We start from the raw sequence: 16,836 nt of genomic DNA, 5'->3' as shown, positions 1-16,836 counted from the left end.
AATTCTCTCTCTCTCTAAATATACAAGATTAGCATATACAGCAAGAATTTCGTACAAGAACATAGAAAGAAAAATGTCATTCTCTCTCTCTCTCTCTCTAATATTTAAGAACTTCATATATAGAAAGACAATTATTGGACAATTAACATATTATACCAATTTTAAGCGCCAAATTTACAAAGTTGATTACATAATTAGTAAGTAATTATTTTGTATAGATGAAACTCTCAATTAAAATACAAATTGTCTGATAAACATATGCAGTAATTAAGAGGTGATCACAATACAATAAAATGATAGACAAAGGTTCATAAATTAAATAACATAGTTGAAAGTCAACTTAATACAAACCTTAAATCCATAGTTTCGTATGTAAATATATCAACACCAAAAATAACTTTTAGGTGGATCGAACTTCTTTTAAACTCCAAAAAAGATTGTTATCTATATAAATTTTGGTATACCAGTTAATTAGTAGTGTCCCATGCATACTAAAATGGTTTGCACTAACCAACATAACAACTTTTGAGTCACACATTTTTCAAAAATCCTATTACATTCGAAATATATTGTCACGTCATTTGTTGTCTAGAAGTACTCCAATATCTCCGTTTATCTGTCTAATGTTTCTCTTTTCATTCTCTCTAAAAACAAGTCCTAATTGATGACAATAAGAGCTATCTAGCTTTAGTAATAGTGGTAGGGACACAATTTGAGTAGGCCTAGTGGCATATATATATAGCCATATATATAGGGAACAAATACCGACGACTCAGAGAGCTAAAGAAGACTTGTGAGGATAGTATCATATTCATATTCTTGATCTTGTTTGTGCAAATGTGCTCAGAATTTCTGATTCCTTATTAGGGAATTCGATTCTGATTTTGTCGATCGTTTGGTTTTTGCTATATGTACACATATTTATACTACATATATATGTATATATGTGTGTGTGTATATATATATGTCCGATCAAGAGCTGTTTCCTTGCTATAGCTGCAGTTTTATTATCATCACCAACAAGCCCCATTGAATTCAGCTGTCCCTGCGTTTGAGTTATATTCTTCGCCAGTTTTCTCGGTAAGACTTTTCCCATTCCCTCTTCAAATTATGACTAGTTATATGCATTTGTTTATTACACCTTTAATTTGATTATTTATATACTAAACTTGTAATTAGTATATATATATATATATATATATTACCCTAAGCTAGTTAGCTAGTTCGTCATCAAGTTTCTATATTCATATTCTTTATGCGAACTAAGTCCGGCTCTAGGCTTGAATGTGGGGGTTCTTTCGTTGACAAAAGGTTGTCTTTATTTGTTTGTTTTTTGTTTTTTTTGTTGTTTTGTGTTTGTGCTTGTTCTGTATTACGTGATTCAGCAAAAAACATAAAACTTCACTTTGAATCTTTATCGATGCTGGCCCGTTCGGTTCGCTAATTCGAGTTTTTAATTCGAGTTAAGATGTGATGTTGTGTGAGAACTTTTTACTGTAATAAAAAAATTAGATGTGACTATTTCTGAGAGCTTTTTACTGTAGCAAAACTCGAATTCTAAACTCGAATCAGCGAAAAGAACAGGGATTTTTCGATACGCTCTTAGTGATAATTGTACGTGATTATCACTAATTATGCTTATTATGACCATTCCCTCGGATTTTGAAAGGCTAGGTAGGCATTTGTATATGTATATTATAGACTGTAAACTTGGGCGCTATTAGTATATATATGTATAGTCTAATAACTCCTATGTACAAATATAATTATCATCTAATCAGTGAGCGCATCAGCAAGCTGGCTACCCAGCCTAATTTCCTTCCTCCTTTTGGGTTTGCTAAGAGGTGGGATTTTTTTTAATACGATTATAGCTCTCGTTTTATTTAAAACAAACAAAAAAAAAAAACCAGTTTTTTAATATGATTATAGCTCTCATTTTATTTTTAAAAAAAAGTTCGTCCCTAATTCTGAATCATGATTCATTATTTTCTACAGTATTTTTTTCTCACAAAAAATACACGTAAAACGAAAATAATTATGAATCATGATTCTAAATCACTAAATAATTAAAAAACGTGAGAGTAATGGCCTACCAAAAAGTGCACCTCTTGAAATAAACTATGTATATTCTTATGGAAGTGGCCTGGGCACTTAAGGTAGCAAGCCTAAATGGGCTTTGTCAATTATTTCTTTCCCACACTTTACACTACTTTATGAGACAATTATTACTCCATATCACTAGTTTCTTAGGACTTAATACTTGTTTTACTACTCTTTTTCTCATCTAATCATGTGTTTATTTATAAAATTATGAGCAGATCTTATATAATACAGTGAATGAATAAAATAAAATATCAATCTTTACATTCCTAGATAAAGGACCTTAATAAATACAATGATAAAATTCTCATTTTTAAGTTTAGTAAACACTAAAAAAAAGAAGTCAATTGTTTTTTCAAGCATTAGAAGCGACATTAATGATCTTCATTCTTATTTATAATAGAATCAATGATTTTGATTCTTGTTCGTTTATTTTCTTTCTCAATCTCATTATTTTTCTATTATTTCTTACAATTTGATAAACGCATTGTTAAGATATGAACTCGGAATATTCATGTATCCAACTTCAAAATAATTGCGTACAATGTACATATCACAATTCTCAGTAAATATATATCATGTTTTATCCACTCCAGACGAGACTTTCAATAGACATATATCTAATCCTAAGTAATATTTAAATTTTAATTTGGTACTTTTGGAATCTATACAAGTGGTCAAATGATATACGTGACTCTGTTTAATTTTGAACGATATCTATGTATGGATCTTCGTTTCTTGGTTTTCCCTTTTTGAATTATGCATATTAAAATAAAGTCCTACAATAATAAATGGCCTTCCGTGCAATGCACTTGAACTATGATGTACTTTGCTATATAAGTACAAGGAGACTCAAATATAAGAAACACTCATTGTAAATTACAAATATTATTATAGAAATTGTTGTATGGGTACTCTATTATAGAAAAAAAAAAAAAAGGATTTTTTTAAAATTTTAAAAATGGGTGTAACAATATGTGAAATGAGGTGATTTAAGAATGTATAAAAAGTAAAATTATGGATACTTTAATTGTGGGGGTTTTTTGAAATTTGTAGAGAGGTGTAACAAGTAGAACGAGAGGTGATTTAAGTATGCGTGTGTGAAAAGTAAGTAAAAATAAAAAAATAAAAAAAAAAGTGTCAATAGATGCACTCTAATTGTATTTGGTAGTGTTTTACTTGTGACATTTTTGTTTTGTTTGGTTTTTTTTTTTAACATTCAACGACACAAATATCACATTAGCTAGAAAATAATAAAGATGGTAATAACAAATAACATAAATAATGACAACTTGCTAGCGTAATAATGACAAAATTAAGATGACTTAGTACTTACAGAGAAATGCTTAGAAATAAGCCTATTTGAGAAGAAAAAAAATATTTGCGTGCATATTATAATTGTTCCATTTATTGGACTTTTTTTATTTTCTTTTATTTTTATGGGACTTTTTTTTTCAAGAAGTTATATATACATATATATATATAAATATTTATAAATAGGACCTGTAAACAATATATATATATATATATATATATATTGATATAAATATGCTCATTTGTGCTTTGATGGGTTTCAATAAGATGCGTATAATGTTGAATGACATTTCCCATATTTATCCGTTACAATTATCTGATATTCCTGAAATTACATAAACGTAATGCCTGACGAACAATTTTATACTGGACAGAAAAATGGAGTAGTAGTTAGCACGCCATAACTAGGGACTAAATTATTTTAATCTAATGTAGATTCATGCAGAATATTAAATTCACACAAAATCTTCTGTTTATTCGATCATATCTATCTAACTAAAATTTTTCATACGTATAAACCTTATCGTGAAGGATTCTAGATGGACCAACAATATCATGATCATCCTCTCAAACAATATATATATATATATATATATATATGTACACACACGCACATATACACAGTGGCGGAACCAACCTTTCACTTCAGTGGGGGCGTATATTAAATTTTTTTTAACAAATTATCTTAATGAAGGTATATAAAAAATATATATTTATTTTAGTAGTGGCATATATTATTTCAGTAAGAATTTAAGTGTAAAATTTTAAAATTTAAAATTAAAAAAAAAAACTGAGTAGGGACGGCTGTCCCCACTCATCTTCAATCAAGTGGCTCCGCCACTGCATATACATAAACAAGTAATCATAAACATCATGTTTATAGTTTGTCATAAAATGGTTTTTTAACCCAATTTTATGCAATAATGAAGTAGTCCTTACATAATGCATAAATTGTAAATCAACACTTTTGGGATGGACACAATACTCTAGAGCTAATGAAAGCTAAACCAACCTTATATACCAAGAAACTAAAGAGTAAAGCTAATTAAATACCAAGATACTTGCCAATTTTCTCTACACTCTTCCAAATAACAAATCTTTCACCAGGATTCAGAATGGCATCTTAATTCTGTAACTTGTAAAATAACTAATCAGATTGTCGTTCTTTTTTCCTTCAAATTGAATTGGTTTAATAAAAACATGTTCTTCTTTCTTAATGTGTTCTTGATTGTTTGATGTTGACATTGACTAATCGATTGACTTGTTTTGCTTCATTATAAAAACTTTTCAATTGCCTCTATCTTCTGCATAACTTTTCTCAGTTTAGCTTTTCAGACATACTTTGGGCAAAAGGGGGAAGAAAAAAAAAATGAATGCTTTAGTGGCAACCAACAGAAACTTCAAGTTGGCAGCTCGGCTTTTGGGGTTAGATTCCAAGCTTGAGAAGAGTTTACTCATACCATTTAGAGAGATTAAGGTAATTACGATACCATCTAGTTTCTTCAATTTCGATACCATTTTCTACAATTTTTTTTGAAGTTTTTCTTTTCTTTTGACAAACATTTTATATAATTTTGACTCAAAAGAAAAAAAGTGTCTAACTTAGTCATTTGGCAAAACCCTTCAATTATTGTTGTGACGCTATATATTTACAACAAATGACCAATGTTTTAGGATAAAATGATTAATCTAAAATTAAACAAAGCCTTCATACATGGTCTAATTATGCTCTTATCTCGGCATTAATTTCGGATGATCTTGCAGGTCGAATGTACCGTACCGAAAGATGACGGTACTTTGGCGTCGTTCGTCGGCTTCAGGGTCCAACATGACAATGCCAGAGGCCCCATGAAGGGAGGAATCAGATATCATCCAGAGGTTTGCTTATCATGTTCTATTTAAATGCATATAAATAATAAATACAACAGTTCATAATGGTCAATAAAAATGTTTTCTTCAAGATAGAATTCTGATATCAGATAAATAGAAAGAGAAATTTTGTAATTAAATACGATATTGTGTGACGATAAAACTTGTAGGCTTTATTTTTTTTTTTACACAATAGTTGTGTGGATGATGTAGGTTGACCCGGATGAAGTGAATGCTTTAGCACAACTAATGACATGGAAGACAGCAGTAGCAAATATCCCATATGGTGGTGCCAAAGGAGGAATAGGATGTAATCCAGGGGACTTAAGTGCATCTGAACTGGAGCGACTCACCAGAGTTTTCACACAGAAAATACATGATCTGATCGGCATACACACCGATGTTCCTGCCCCGGATATGGGGACGGGTCCACAGGTTGAGTATCAGATCGGATCGGATATTTTCGTTGCCTGCAAAACCTCTTTTCTTTTTTCTTTTTTTTTTTTCTAAATTATTATTTTAGCATTGCATATTGGAGAATGGTTTTGTTACTTAAATGTCAAAGTTTTGGCATTAGCATCAAAATTTGACATTGCATCGGAGATGTTCTAGTTCATAACGTGATTGGCTTGGAAATAGAATTTACTTTTGTTTCTTCCTTGTGTCTGAACAGACTATGGCTTGGATTCTAGATGAATACTCCAAATTTCATGGCTACTCACCTGCAGTGGTGACTGGGAAACCTACTGTAAGTGTATACACACACACACACACACACACACACACACACAAGGGAACAAACACTAGTTATTAATTTATTATGGAAATTGTTGCTTAACCAAGAACAGATCACCATATAGTTCAAGTTGTAACCCTTACAAAGTGTTTGGAAATTTTTATCATGAGAATTTCCTAATTTTTGACTTAGGATCTTGGTGGATCTCTTGGAAGAGATGCAGCTACAGGTAGAGGAGTACTTTTCGCAACCGAAGCATTGCTTAACGAGCACGGGAAAAGCATCGCTGGGCAACGGTTCGTCATACAGGTACTTTACAACGAGCCTTCATTGACATGGATCCTAAGAATGCAACCACACGCTTGTAATGGAAAAAGAACAGGAAACCTAGTAACTCAACTACTAAAATGTCTTTGTGCAAGTAAGTTGCTAGTTAAAATTTAATAAAGCTACAAAAGTATTTTTGTGGCGTGTCTCAATCGTAGGGTTTCGGGAACGTCGGTTCTTGGGCTGCACAGTTGATTCATGAGAACGGTGGCAAGATTGTCGCGGCGAGTGATATCACTGGGGCTGTAAAGAACAGCAAAGGAATTGATCTTCCAGGCCTGCTCAAGCATTCCAAGGAAAATGGCGGTGTCAAGGGATTCAGCGGCGCAGATCAAATAGATCCTGACTCGATATTGGTTGAAGATTGTGACATTCTCATCCCAGCTGCTCTTGGAGGCGTCATAAACAGGTTCTATCAATATCCGATAAATGAGTTGCTCTTTCTTCCAATGGTTTTTTTTGGAATTTTGAATAGTGTGTAAATTGCTGCTCTTTGATTTTCATTGAAGGGAAAATGCAGATGATATAAAAGCCAAATTTATTATCGAAGCCGCTAACCATCCAACTGACCCTGAGGCTGATGCGGTTAGTTTATGCTTGAAAAACACAGTAATAGAATTGGGGATTAAAACAAAAGAAAGGGGGAAAAAAAAAAAACAAAAGAGAGAAAAATGAATAAGGAAAGAAAAGAAAAGAAAATTCTTTAGCAGGGTAAAAGAAAAAATATATCCATGTAGTACTCTTTATTCCTTTAGATGGAATTTGCATAGTTTTATAAAATGATCTGACAATTCCTAACTGTAGAGTATTGATAGAAGATTTGTTTTGTACTCGACCATAAAATTCTCTAAAAAAGAAAAAGAAAAACGTTAAAATCTCGTAATCTGATTTTGCAGATATTGTCAAAGAAAGGCGTGGTAATTCTTCCCGACATATATGCCAACTCGGGAGGGGTTACTGTTAGTTACTTTGAATGGGTTCAGGTAAAAGATTTTCTTGTACTATTTGAAGAATACTATTAGCTAGTCACCTTGAACTAAATAGAATATTTTCTGCTTTTCTGTGCATTTTGCAGAACATTCAAGGATTCATGTGGGATGAGGAAAAGGTGAACAATGAGCTGCGGACTTACATGACCAGAGGGTTCAAAGATGTGAAAGAAATGTGCAAGACCCACAATTGCGATCTCCGAATGGGAGCCTTCACCCTCGGCGTCAATCGCGTTGCAAGAGCAACCGTCCTCAGGGGTTGGGGAGCCTGAGGCAATCTCTTTTCGGAATAAAATATGAAGATCTTTCATGAGTTTCTCTCATTCTATATTAGGATTCTGCTGTCCTGTTCTTTGGATGAGAAGAACATGAAGCAAATGTTCAAATTATTTTTGGTGTTGGCCCTTGGTTTTCTGCCCGAGTTTCATTCATCCAGCGTTTTCTCAAGTTTCATTAGAAACGCGCAGTCCTACATGTCTTTAAAATAATGTTTTGTTCATCAAGGATAATCATACATAAGATCTGAGAGAACATTCAGAAAGAAGAAATTTTGTTGTTTCAAAGGTGAGGCAAGCAAAACCATACTAGCAAAACTGCACTTCCCTAGAAACTACATTTACTTTACATTTCCTTCTTTCTCCTATTGAGATCCAAACTGGTAATTACATATCCCTAAGTACTACAAATTCCCCTGAAAAGCATAAAAAGCATCTACAAGGGAAATCACATCGACTTGTGAACTGAACATTGTAGGACTTTCTAAAGGAAATTAAAGGGTAAATTACACATTCCTTAAACTCACAGACTCGATGAATACTTTCGGCCACATTCAAAGAGCGCTGCTCGTGAGTTCAAAGTGCAGGCCGTTAGCAAAGGTTATCTATCATAACATAACCAAGTAGAGTAGGCCGTTGAAGAGGATTTTGTGTAGACTAAACCATTCTGTCTCACGCATAGATTATTCCCATAACACGCATTAAAAGGTACTGAAAACTATTAAAATGCAACTCCGTTAAGGGTCCAAACTGAATTTGAGACAAAAATTACAATGCAGCGAGAACCAACTACTCAAGTGACGAACAACTTGCGAATATTCAGATCAAAATAAGGTATTCTATTGTAGTGAGCTCTTTGCATCCTTAAATGACAACACAACAAGAGAAGAGCACTAGAAAAATTACACAAAGTTGTTCTAAAATCTCCCTCCTCTGCCCCTAAAGCCACCACCACGGCCACGACCTCTGGATGGGCCACCTCTGCCTCCCCTTGAACCGCCCCTGCCACGAAAACCTCCACCGCCGCGACCAGCACCACCACCTCTGCCTCCACCACGACCTCCGCCTCGAGAAGCACCTTGCCCCCTGCAATATAAACCAGCCGTTAGAATTGTCTTAGAATGAAAAGCTCAAGATAAAAGACATTAAGTGATTGCACCACTAACGATGAAATATAATTTTTCAAATGCTTTACAACTGAAAACATCGACATTTCAACAGTTGAATGGAATTAGGCTAATGGCAGTAGTATAAAAATCCAAACCTATGGTGCGTTAAGTGTCAAGTACGTTCACAAGAAAGATCGGTTCATACTTAACCAAATAATGAAAAGTTTTTATGTTTATCTAATATTTAACTCACTTTGGCTGCGAAAGAAATCTCGCAAGTGGTAAAAGCTTAGCTGGGTCGATATAGAACTTGTCACCCGCCAAATAAGAAGTTGCCACAATGCCTTCCATCATTTTAACTGAAAAATACTGCACTTGCAACTCACAAAAGTCATACCACAAGTTGAGAACAAAGTCACAAACAAAACTTGAGTCCAAGTATTTGGAAACTCCTATATAATGCACAGAAGAAAACTCACAGACTCATTGATGGGGCCAAAGATTTCATCGACTTTCCCTATCTGGGTCTTGTTCTGCAGATAGATTGGCGCATTAAAAAAGGGTATCTTCTCATTTGTGAGCTTTGTTACCGCATCACCCTCGCAGGCATGAAGGAAGGACGAAACCTCTGTAGATTCCTCGCAAAAATCAACAAATTAACAAAATACTCAACTTCACGTCAACAAATTGAAACATAAGCAAACACCAATATATTTTCAGAAATAAAAAAAAATGATTCTGCCCGAAATGTTCCGATATTTCTTGAGATTTTCAATATATTCGTCAAAAGTCTCCCTAAATTTAAAGCAAGAATAATTATTTCATATATACTGATATTTTTATCATTGGACTCCGATGAGCTAATCTAGGCGAAATGCATTCAAATAGACCTAAACTACACTACAACATCGAAAACTAAGAGCCTTGATAATAACTTTAATAGAAACACCCAGCATCCAAACCCAAACTTCGTTGCTTTACTTGTCATTTTCCCGAAAGAAAAACATATAAGCTCTCAAGACTACTTCTCAGTCTCATTATACAATACCGGGATGATAAGGCAACAAAAGACTGGAAACAGAGTGCAATGACTGGAAAAACATTCTCATGTCTTCTTTTCTACAAGGGGATTTTCTTAGCAACCAAACAGAAAGTAAACCAAAAATAAATGTAAAACAATTATAGGAAACGAAAGAAAAAGATACAAACCGACAACTTCTTCGGGAGGTCCCTCATCGCGAAACCCACCGCTACGTCCACCACGGCCTCCACGACCGCCGCCTCTAAAGCCGCCGCCGCTAAAGCCGCCGCCTCCGCTAAAGCCGCCGCCTCCGCGTCCACCACGAAAACCTCCGCCTCTGGGGGCTCGCATGATTGTTGGTTTAAGAGTCGGGAGAGAGAGTTGTGTAGTGAGGATGGTTTTTGGCGATGGCCAAGTTGGGGTGTAGGGTTTAAGATGCTTAACGTTAGGGTTTTCTTCTTGTTCACCCGTTTACGCAAAATGACTAAATGGTCCCTCTCCTTTTCATCATTCCTGTGTGGGTGTGTTTGTTACGTATCTTCCTGTGTGGGTGAGTGTTTGTTATGTATCTTGAGAAAATACACCAAATAACTCCTTTGGTATAAACCTAACAGAGCTTGTGACACTTTTTTAAACGAGAAAAATCATGGTACTCACTTAAAAAAAAATTTACAATTCCTAAACTACCCTCATTAGACCCATTATAGATTCAGAATCATTCTCAATTTACGTGTATTTTTTATGTGAGAAAATACTATAGCGAACTACAAATCATAATTCGAATCATGGCACAAATACGGCAACCAAATGCTAGATTCCCAAGTCTGGATTCGACTAATATCGGCTTACGATCCCGACCGCATGACAAATGTCTAGTCATGTGCAAAACATTGCATACATGAGGCTACTAACCACCGAAGCATAAGGTACCTTCGCCATATATTGTCTTGTTAGGATATATGCCCATAAATCAAATAAGATGTAAATATTTTGCTGATTATCAATGAAATGAGGAATTTTTTCAATATTATTTTGCATACATGTGATGTTTTATAAATATCAAAATCCCTAGATTATTTTTTTATGTAACTTTAAACATTGTATATAATTGTTATATGCAGAGGATAATGTTTGAAATAAAATAATCTAAACTTGTCCGTAATTATAAATTAAAGTTGGGATCTTTAATTTAAAATTACTAATGCGGTTCATTACATTCTGAATGAAACAATCTTATCCTAGATTGTTAATAATGAGATTATTGGAATGAAAGCATTTTATGTAATATGATTACATAGGACCGGAACGCGATTAATTATGAATCTCTAATAAATTCTGTTATTAAATAGAGTATTCAATGTTAATCAATGATGGTCATATATATATTAATCTTAATTCTGAGTAATTAATAAACTCCTATTTATGATATTATGTTTTTTGACATATTAAGTAATGACACATGTGAATAGTGTCAAAGTCTTGGTATATTGGGAGCATAGTAAAATAAATAGCCGGGAATATTAATTTACAAGATGAAATCCATTCCTTCATAATGAAGTAGATGAACGGTTCCCATAAGTGTTGATTCGGGAATTGAATAATAAGAGCGCTCAATTTTATGATTGGATCATAAAATAGATTATTCATTAGAGGATCAATGATACTTGTGGAGAAAGATATAATTAAAGAGGTTAACGGAAAATACCTAGCTTTAATTATGAACCGTTTATGGAGGATTGATTCGTATGTAGTGACTATATCAATGGACAACACAAATTCCGTGAACATAATTATTTTTATTATTTTAAGAGTGCAATTCCAAATTTATAGTGGAGTAATTTAGAATTAATAATTTTGACATATTAATTAAGGTGTTAATTAATTATCAAAATTATTGGAGCTTAAAATTATAATGTTCATAGTTCCTCTCAATGGTTCCATAAGATTAATTCCGCGTCTTTCTCTCCCCCCTCTCGTATATATATATATATATATATATATATATATATATATAAAGAAAGGAAGCGTGCATGTGCACGTTTCCTAAAAAAAAAAGAAAAAAAAAGGAGTGGGAGGAAACGTGCTGTACCACGAGGAAATGGAGTAAACGTACGATTGCACATTTACTCAAAAACAGAATGAGATCTGTTTTTAAGTAAAGGAACGAAAAAAAAAGTTTTTTTTCCAGAGAATAGAAAGAAAGAAAAAGGAAAGAACGGGAGAACAAAAGAAAACCAAAGAAAATTTCTTGAGTGCCATCATATACTTTTGAGAAAAGTGAGTGATAACTATAGGTGGCTTCCCTATTCATCCATCTCATGTGTTGAGAGACCCATTAAAACGCCCACACATTCGAGTTTACGTTAATCCGGAGATACATTGAGAAAGAACCGTGGTGTTCTTGGAATTTAAGAGCTCAAGACGGTGTTGGAGGAGTTCAAGATTTTCGTCCTAATCGAACGACGGTCAAATCCTCATTCCTTTCTTTAATATCTTTGTAGTTAAATTGATATGAAATAATGATCGCATTAAATTTTAATTTATGTGATTCGATTGATACCACGCTTCCGCACAATTTTTTTTGAAAATCCAGTTTGAGAAACAAACAATTGGTATCAGAGCAGTTTTTATTTCATGTTAATTTAACGTTTAAATTATGTGATAATTCTTAGATGATTAAAGGGTAGGCACTTTTGCATATGATGTATAATTATTGTGTGATGGTTATGTTTTATGCGAATAGATTGGTCGTAAATTTTTCCGGTTCCATGGAATTAGTTTTTGCTATTTTATTTTGATTAGATCAATTGTAAAATAGGAATCAATATGTAATTTATTATTCTCTTAATGCAAGAGGATCATCATGGAAGAGTTTTAACTATTTCTTTTTGGAAAAGTTCCAAACTATCAAAAAAAAAAAAGGAGACATCAAGATGGAGAATTACAAGAAGACCTATTTTTGATGTAATTTTATTTTTATTATTATTTTGGGGTTGTAATTCTTAGGTCCATGGAACCCGGCCAAGTTTTTCCATTTCGCTTGCATGTTATTCATTTATTTATTATGTTTGATAATAATTATATTGTCATGCATCTAACATGCCATCTAGGATAAAAGTGCCTACTTAGTTTATATGTATGACATGCATCATGCGCATTAATTATATGTTTTAATTCTAAAATTATTTTAGTAAATTAAATTAATTAAATGCGTTAAATTGTTGAGGTTAATGAGATTAAATTCAAAGTTATTAAATTTAATAAGATTAAATTTAAAGTTGTTAAATTTAATGAGATTAAATTTAAATAAATTAGCAAATGGTTCTTGCAAAAATTTATATGAGTCATATGTGAAATTTATAAATTTAAATGTTAAATTTTAAAATTCACAAATGACTTAAAATAATTTTAAAGTTGTTTAAAATTATTTGGATCTTAGTGACTTAAATTGTTTAAATTCACTGAGAAGTATAAAGCAAGAGTTGTTTTATAAAATAAATACACCATTTGTAAATAATGAGTGGGAGCGGGTAATATGACAATATAAGCCATAGGTCTCCACTGTTAGTACAACCCGTGAGTAATTAATGAGGCCCCGAGACGCTTTGATTTCGTCCTCCCTACGAAGGGTATTCATTAATTATAATAACAAAGTTGACATCCAAAGAGATAGGATCTCTAAGATGTATTTTAGAATTGACCTACCCTACAGCGGCAACTTTTAAGTTAAGTCTAAAAGATCTGAAGCGGTGGGTTACACTCATAAAGAGATAATTAAATTGGTTAATTATTTTCTTGACCTAAATAAAAGGAAATTAATAAATATTAGAATTATAAGATATTTCAGATAGTATTTATTAATTGAGATAGTCTCATTTTAATTAGCAATTATTTGACCTACCCTACGGCGGCACTTAATTGTGGTGATTAAAATTCCTTAGGCAATTAAACATGTATTTGTGTATTTAACATGTGCATTTATGCATTATATTTATATGCCTTAAATTTAGTAGTGATATTTATGCAAAATGTTGATTGAGTTAAATTTCTTATTTTCAGCAAAAATGTCAAATCTTATTTTCGTACTTCTCACTTCCCAAATTTTGAATGGTGAAAACTTTGTCAAATGGAAAAGCAACATGAATATCCTCTTGATCTGTGAAAACTACCATTTTTTCCTTAAGGAGGATTGTCCTCCAGTGCCTCCAACCAATGCCGCTAGGGCTTTGACCGAGCGATATGATCGATGGATCAACGCCAACAACAAGGCCCGTTGTTACCTGTTAGCAGCAATGAATGAAGTACTGAGAACTCAGCATGAAGGCCTTGCGACTGCTAGAGAGATCATGGACACTCTTCAGAGGATGTTTGGACGTCCATCTGATTCAGCCTGACACGCTGCTGTCAAAGCCGTTATGAACGGCCGTATGAAGAATGGTTCTTCTGTATGTGAGCATGTGCTTAAGATGATTAATCATCTTAATGAGGCTGAAATTAATGGGTCTCAGATTGATGAGAAGACCCAGGTTGGCATGATACTGGAGACACTTTCTCCTGATTTCCTTCCATTCAGGACAAGTTATCTGATGAACCAAAAGAATGATAACTTAACTGAGCTCATGAAGGAGCTGCAACAATTTGAGTCCCTTATAGGTGATAAGGGAGGCAAGGCAAACGTTGCTGAAGCCAATGCAGCTGAGGGGAGGCCTTCTTCATCAAAGAATAAGAAGAAGAAGAATCAAGGGAACAATAAGGGAAAATGGAAGACGACGATCCAGAAGAACAAGCAGAACAAGGCTACTCCAAAGTCTAAGGGAAAGTGTTTCCACTGCAACCAGGACGGCCATTGGAAGAGGAACTGCAAAAAGTACCTTGATGAGCTGAAAGTGAAGAAGCAAGGTAAATCAGATTTACTGATCATGGAAACATGTTTAGTTGAGAATGACTTCTCTACCTGGATAGTTGATTCAGGGGCATCTAATCATGTTTGTACTTCTTTACAGATGTTGGAAACGTCCAGGGATATTAAAGAGGGATCTTTCCAGATGAGAGTGGGCAATGGGGCAAGGATCTCAGCGACGGCAGTAGGGACAGTGCGACTGTCTTTTGCAAATGATAAATATTTATTGTTAGACAATGTTTATTTTATTCAAATGTCAAATGGAATTTGCTTTCGGTTTCTAGATTGCATGAACAATTTGTTTCAGTTTCTTTTGATATTAACTCGGTATCTTTATCTAAGAATGGAATTCATATTTGTTCTGGTTTTGTTGATGATGGTCTTTACTTTGTTAAACCCATATTCAACGAAATGCTACAAACCGAAATGTTCAAAGTCGCTGAACCAACCCCTAAAAGAAGAAAGGTTTCTAACGAAAATGAAACGTACTTGTGGCATCTAAGGCTAGGTCATATAAACATAGATATGATTGAAAGACTAGCAAAGGATGGTCCTTTGAGAGAGCTAAAGGTTGGCACTCTACCGGTTTGTGAATCTTGTCTAGAAGGAAAAATGACCAAGAGGCCATTTTCAGCAAAGGGTGAAAGAACAAAGACACCCCTTGAAATCATACATATCGATGTATGTGGTCCTTTGAATGTCAAAGTGAGGGGATGCTATGAATACTTCGTCACATTTATTGATGATCATTCAAGATTCGGATATGCATACCTGATGCAAAAGAAATCCGAAACCTTTGAAAAGTTCAAAGAATTTCGTGCCGAAGTTGAAAAGCAACTAGGCAAATCGATCAAAACTCTTCAATCGGATTGAGGATGAGAGTACTTGGATTATGAATTCAAAGACCATTTGATTGAAAATGGAATAATATCTCAGCTCACTGCACCTGGCACACCACAACAAAATGGTGTAGCTGAAAGAAGAAACCGCACCTTACTTGACATGATGAGATCAATGTTAAGTTATTCTTCTTTACCCACTTCATTTTGGGGATATGCATTACAAACAGCAGTATACATTCTGAACTTAGTTCCATCTAAGTCAATCCCCACAACACCCCTAGAGTTGTGGAATGATCGCAAACCTAGTTTGAGACACATTCGCATATGGGGGTGCCCAGCACATGTGTTGAAGGGAAAGACTGGGAAGTTAGAATCTCGCTCGGAAGTCTGCATATTTGTGGGCTATCCAAAAGGAACAATAGGAGGTATATTTTATAGTCCTCAGGATAACAAAGTGTTTATATCGACAAACGCTACATTTCTTGAGCATAACTATATGGCACATTTCAAGCCCAGAAGCAAGATAGTTCTGGAAGAGTTGCTGGCTGATCAGATTAGCCCCATACCGACAATAGTTGTTGGACGACAAAGAAGGGAGACCACTGACCATGATCAAACACCACCGCCACCACGACGCAGTGGGAAGGAAATAAGATTGCCAACCCGCTATCGTGAAAATGGAGAAGCAAATGTTGTAGTCACCGATGGCAGTGAAGATGATCCATTGTCATACAGGACGGCAACGGATGATATTGATCAAGAAAAATGGCAAGAAGCCATGAAACTTGAAATGGAGTCTATGTACTCCAATTCTGTCTAGGAGCTTGTATACCTACCAGAAGGCGTTAAGCCTATTGGTTGCAAATGGATCTATAAGAGAAAGAGATGAGCTGATGGAAAAGTTGAAACGTTCAAAGCAAGATTGGTTGCAAAGGATTTTATACAAAAGGAAGGAGTAGACTATGAGGATACTTTTTCCCCTGTAGCCATGCTAAAATCCATCCGCATACTCTTATCCATTGTTGCTCATTATGACTATGAGATATGGCAAATGGATGTCAAGACGGCATTTCTGAACGGCCATCTTGAAGAGACCATTCATATGGTCCAACCAGAGGGTTTCGTGGTAGACGGCCAAGAGCAGAAAGTCTCTAATTACAGAGGTCCATTTATGGACTAAAGCAAGCTTCTAGATCTTAGAACATCAGATTTAACGGAGCTATAAAATCTTATGGCTTTGAACAAAATCTTGGTGAACCTTGTGTCTACAAACAAATTCAATGAGATAAAGTGGTCTTCTTAGTTCTTTACGTAGATGACATTCTTCTCATTGGGAATGATGTAGAATCGTTAT

General features: G+C 34.2%; 2 protein-coding genes across 3 annotated transcripts; one reads left to right on the top strand and one right to left on the bottom strand.

The window, feature by feature from the left end:
- Nucleotides 1-779: 779 nt before the first annotated feature.
- Nucleotides 780-7,879, top strand: LOC21397873 (glutamate dehydrogenase 1). 2 transcript variants are annotated; one of them, XM_010089744.2, is made up of 10 exons: nucleotides 780-1,080; nucleotides 4,750-4,891; nucleotides 5,179-5,292; nucleotides 5,497-5,718; nucleotides 5,957-6,031; nucleotides 6,212-6,328; nucleotides 6,505-6,755; nucleotides 6,856-6,931; nucleotides 7,243-7,329; nucleotides 7,422-7,879. In XM_010089744.2, the coding sequence occupies exons 2-10, from the start codon at nucleotides 4,784-4,786 to the stop codon at nucleotides 7,605-7,607; spliced, it is 1,236 nt and encodes a 411-aa protein (XP_010088046.1). In that variant the 5' UTR covers nucleotides 780-1,080; nucleotides 4,750-4,783; the 3' UTR covers nucleotides 7,608-7,879. The 2 variants fall into 2 exon arrangements, with proteins under 2 accessions (XP_010088046.1, XP_024024488.1); XM_024168720.1 differs by having other exon boundaries at nucleotides 4,742-4,891.
- Nucleotides 7,880-8,275: 396 nt separating this feature from the next.
- LOC21397872 (putative H/ACA ribonucleoprotein complex subunit 1-like protein 1) lies at nucleotides 8,276-10,277 on the bottom strand. Its single transcript, XM_010089743.2, has 4 exons — nucleotides 9,929-10,277; nucleotides 9,199-9,347; nucleotides 8,973-9,088; nucleotides 8,276-8,696 (listed from the first exon to the last, which is right to left on the bottom strand). Exons 1-4 carry the CDS (start codon nucleotides 10,089-10,091, stop codon nucleotides 8,528-8,530), a joined length of 597 nt encoding a protein of 198 aa, XP_010088045.1. The 5' UTR covers nucleotides 10,092-10,277; the 3' UTR covers nucleotides 8,276-8,527.
- Nucleotides 10,278-16,836: the final 6,559 nt, after the last annotated feature.

The sequence above is a fragment of the Morus notabilis genome, unplaced genomic scaffold (genome assembly GCF_000414095.1).
Source record: "Morus notabilis unplaced genomic scaffold, ASM41409v2 Scaffold489, whole genome shotgun sequence".
NCBI lineage: Eukaryota > Viridiplantae > Streptophyta > Magnoliopsida > Rosales > Moraceae > Morus > Morus notabilis.
Note: the sequence above shows the minus strand (reverse complement) of the source record. Positions and strands in the feature narration are given on the sequence as shown.

Coding starts and splice junctions, on each gene's coding strand:
- LOC21397872 (XM_010089743.2), bottom strand. CDS start 10,091: ATGCGAGCCCCCAGAGGCGGAGGTTTTCGTGGTGGACGCGGAGGCGGC. Junction 9,348..9,928: donor ACCTCCCGAAGAAGTTGTCG/GTTTGTATCTTT, acceptor AGGAATCTACAG/AGGTTTCGTCCTTCCTTCAT. Junction 8,697..8,972: donor AGATTTCTTTCGCAGCCAAA/GTGAGTTAAATA, acceptor TTTATATTGCAG/GGGGCAAGGTGCTTCTCGAG.
- LOC21397873 (XM_010089744.2), top strand. CDS start 4,784: ATGAATGCTTTAGTGGCAACCAACAGAAACTTCAAGTTGGCAGCTCGG. Junction 6,032..6,211: donor TGGTGACTGGGAAACCTACT/GTAAGTGTATAC, acceptor TTTTTGACTTAG/GATCTTGGTGGATCTCTTGG. Junction 6,756..6,855: donor CTTGGAGGCGTCATAAACAG/GTTCTATCAATA, acceptor TTTTCATTGAAG/GGAAAATGCAGATGATATAA.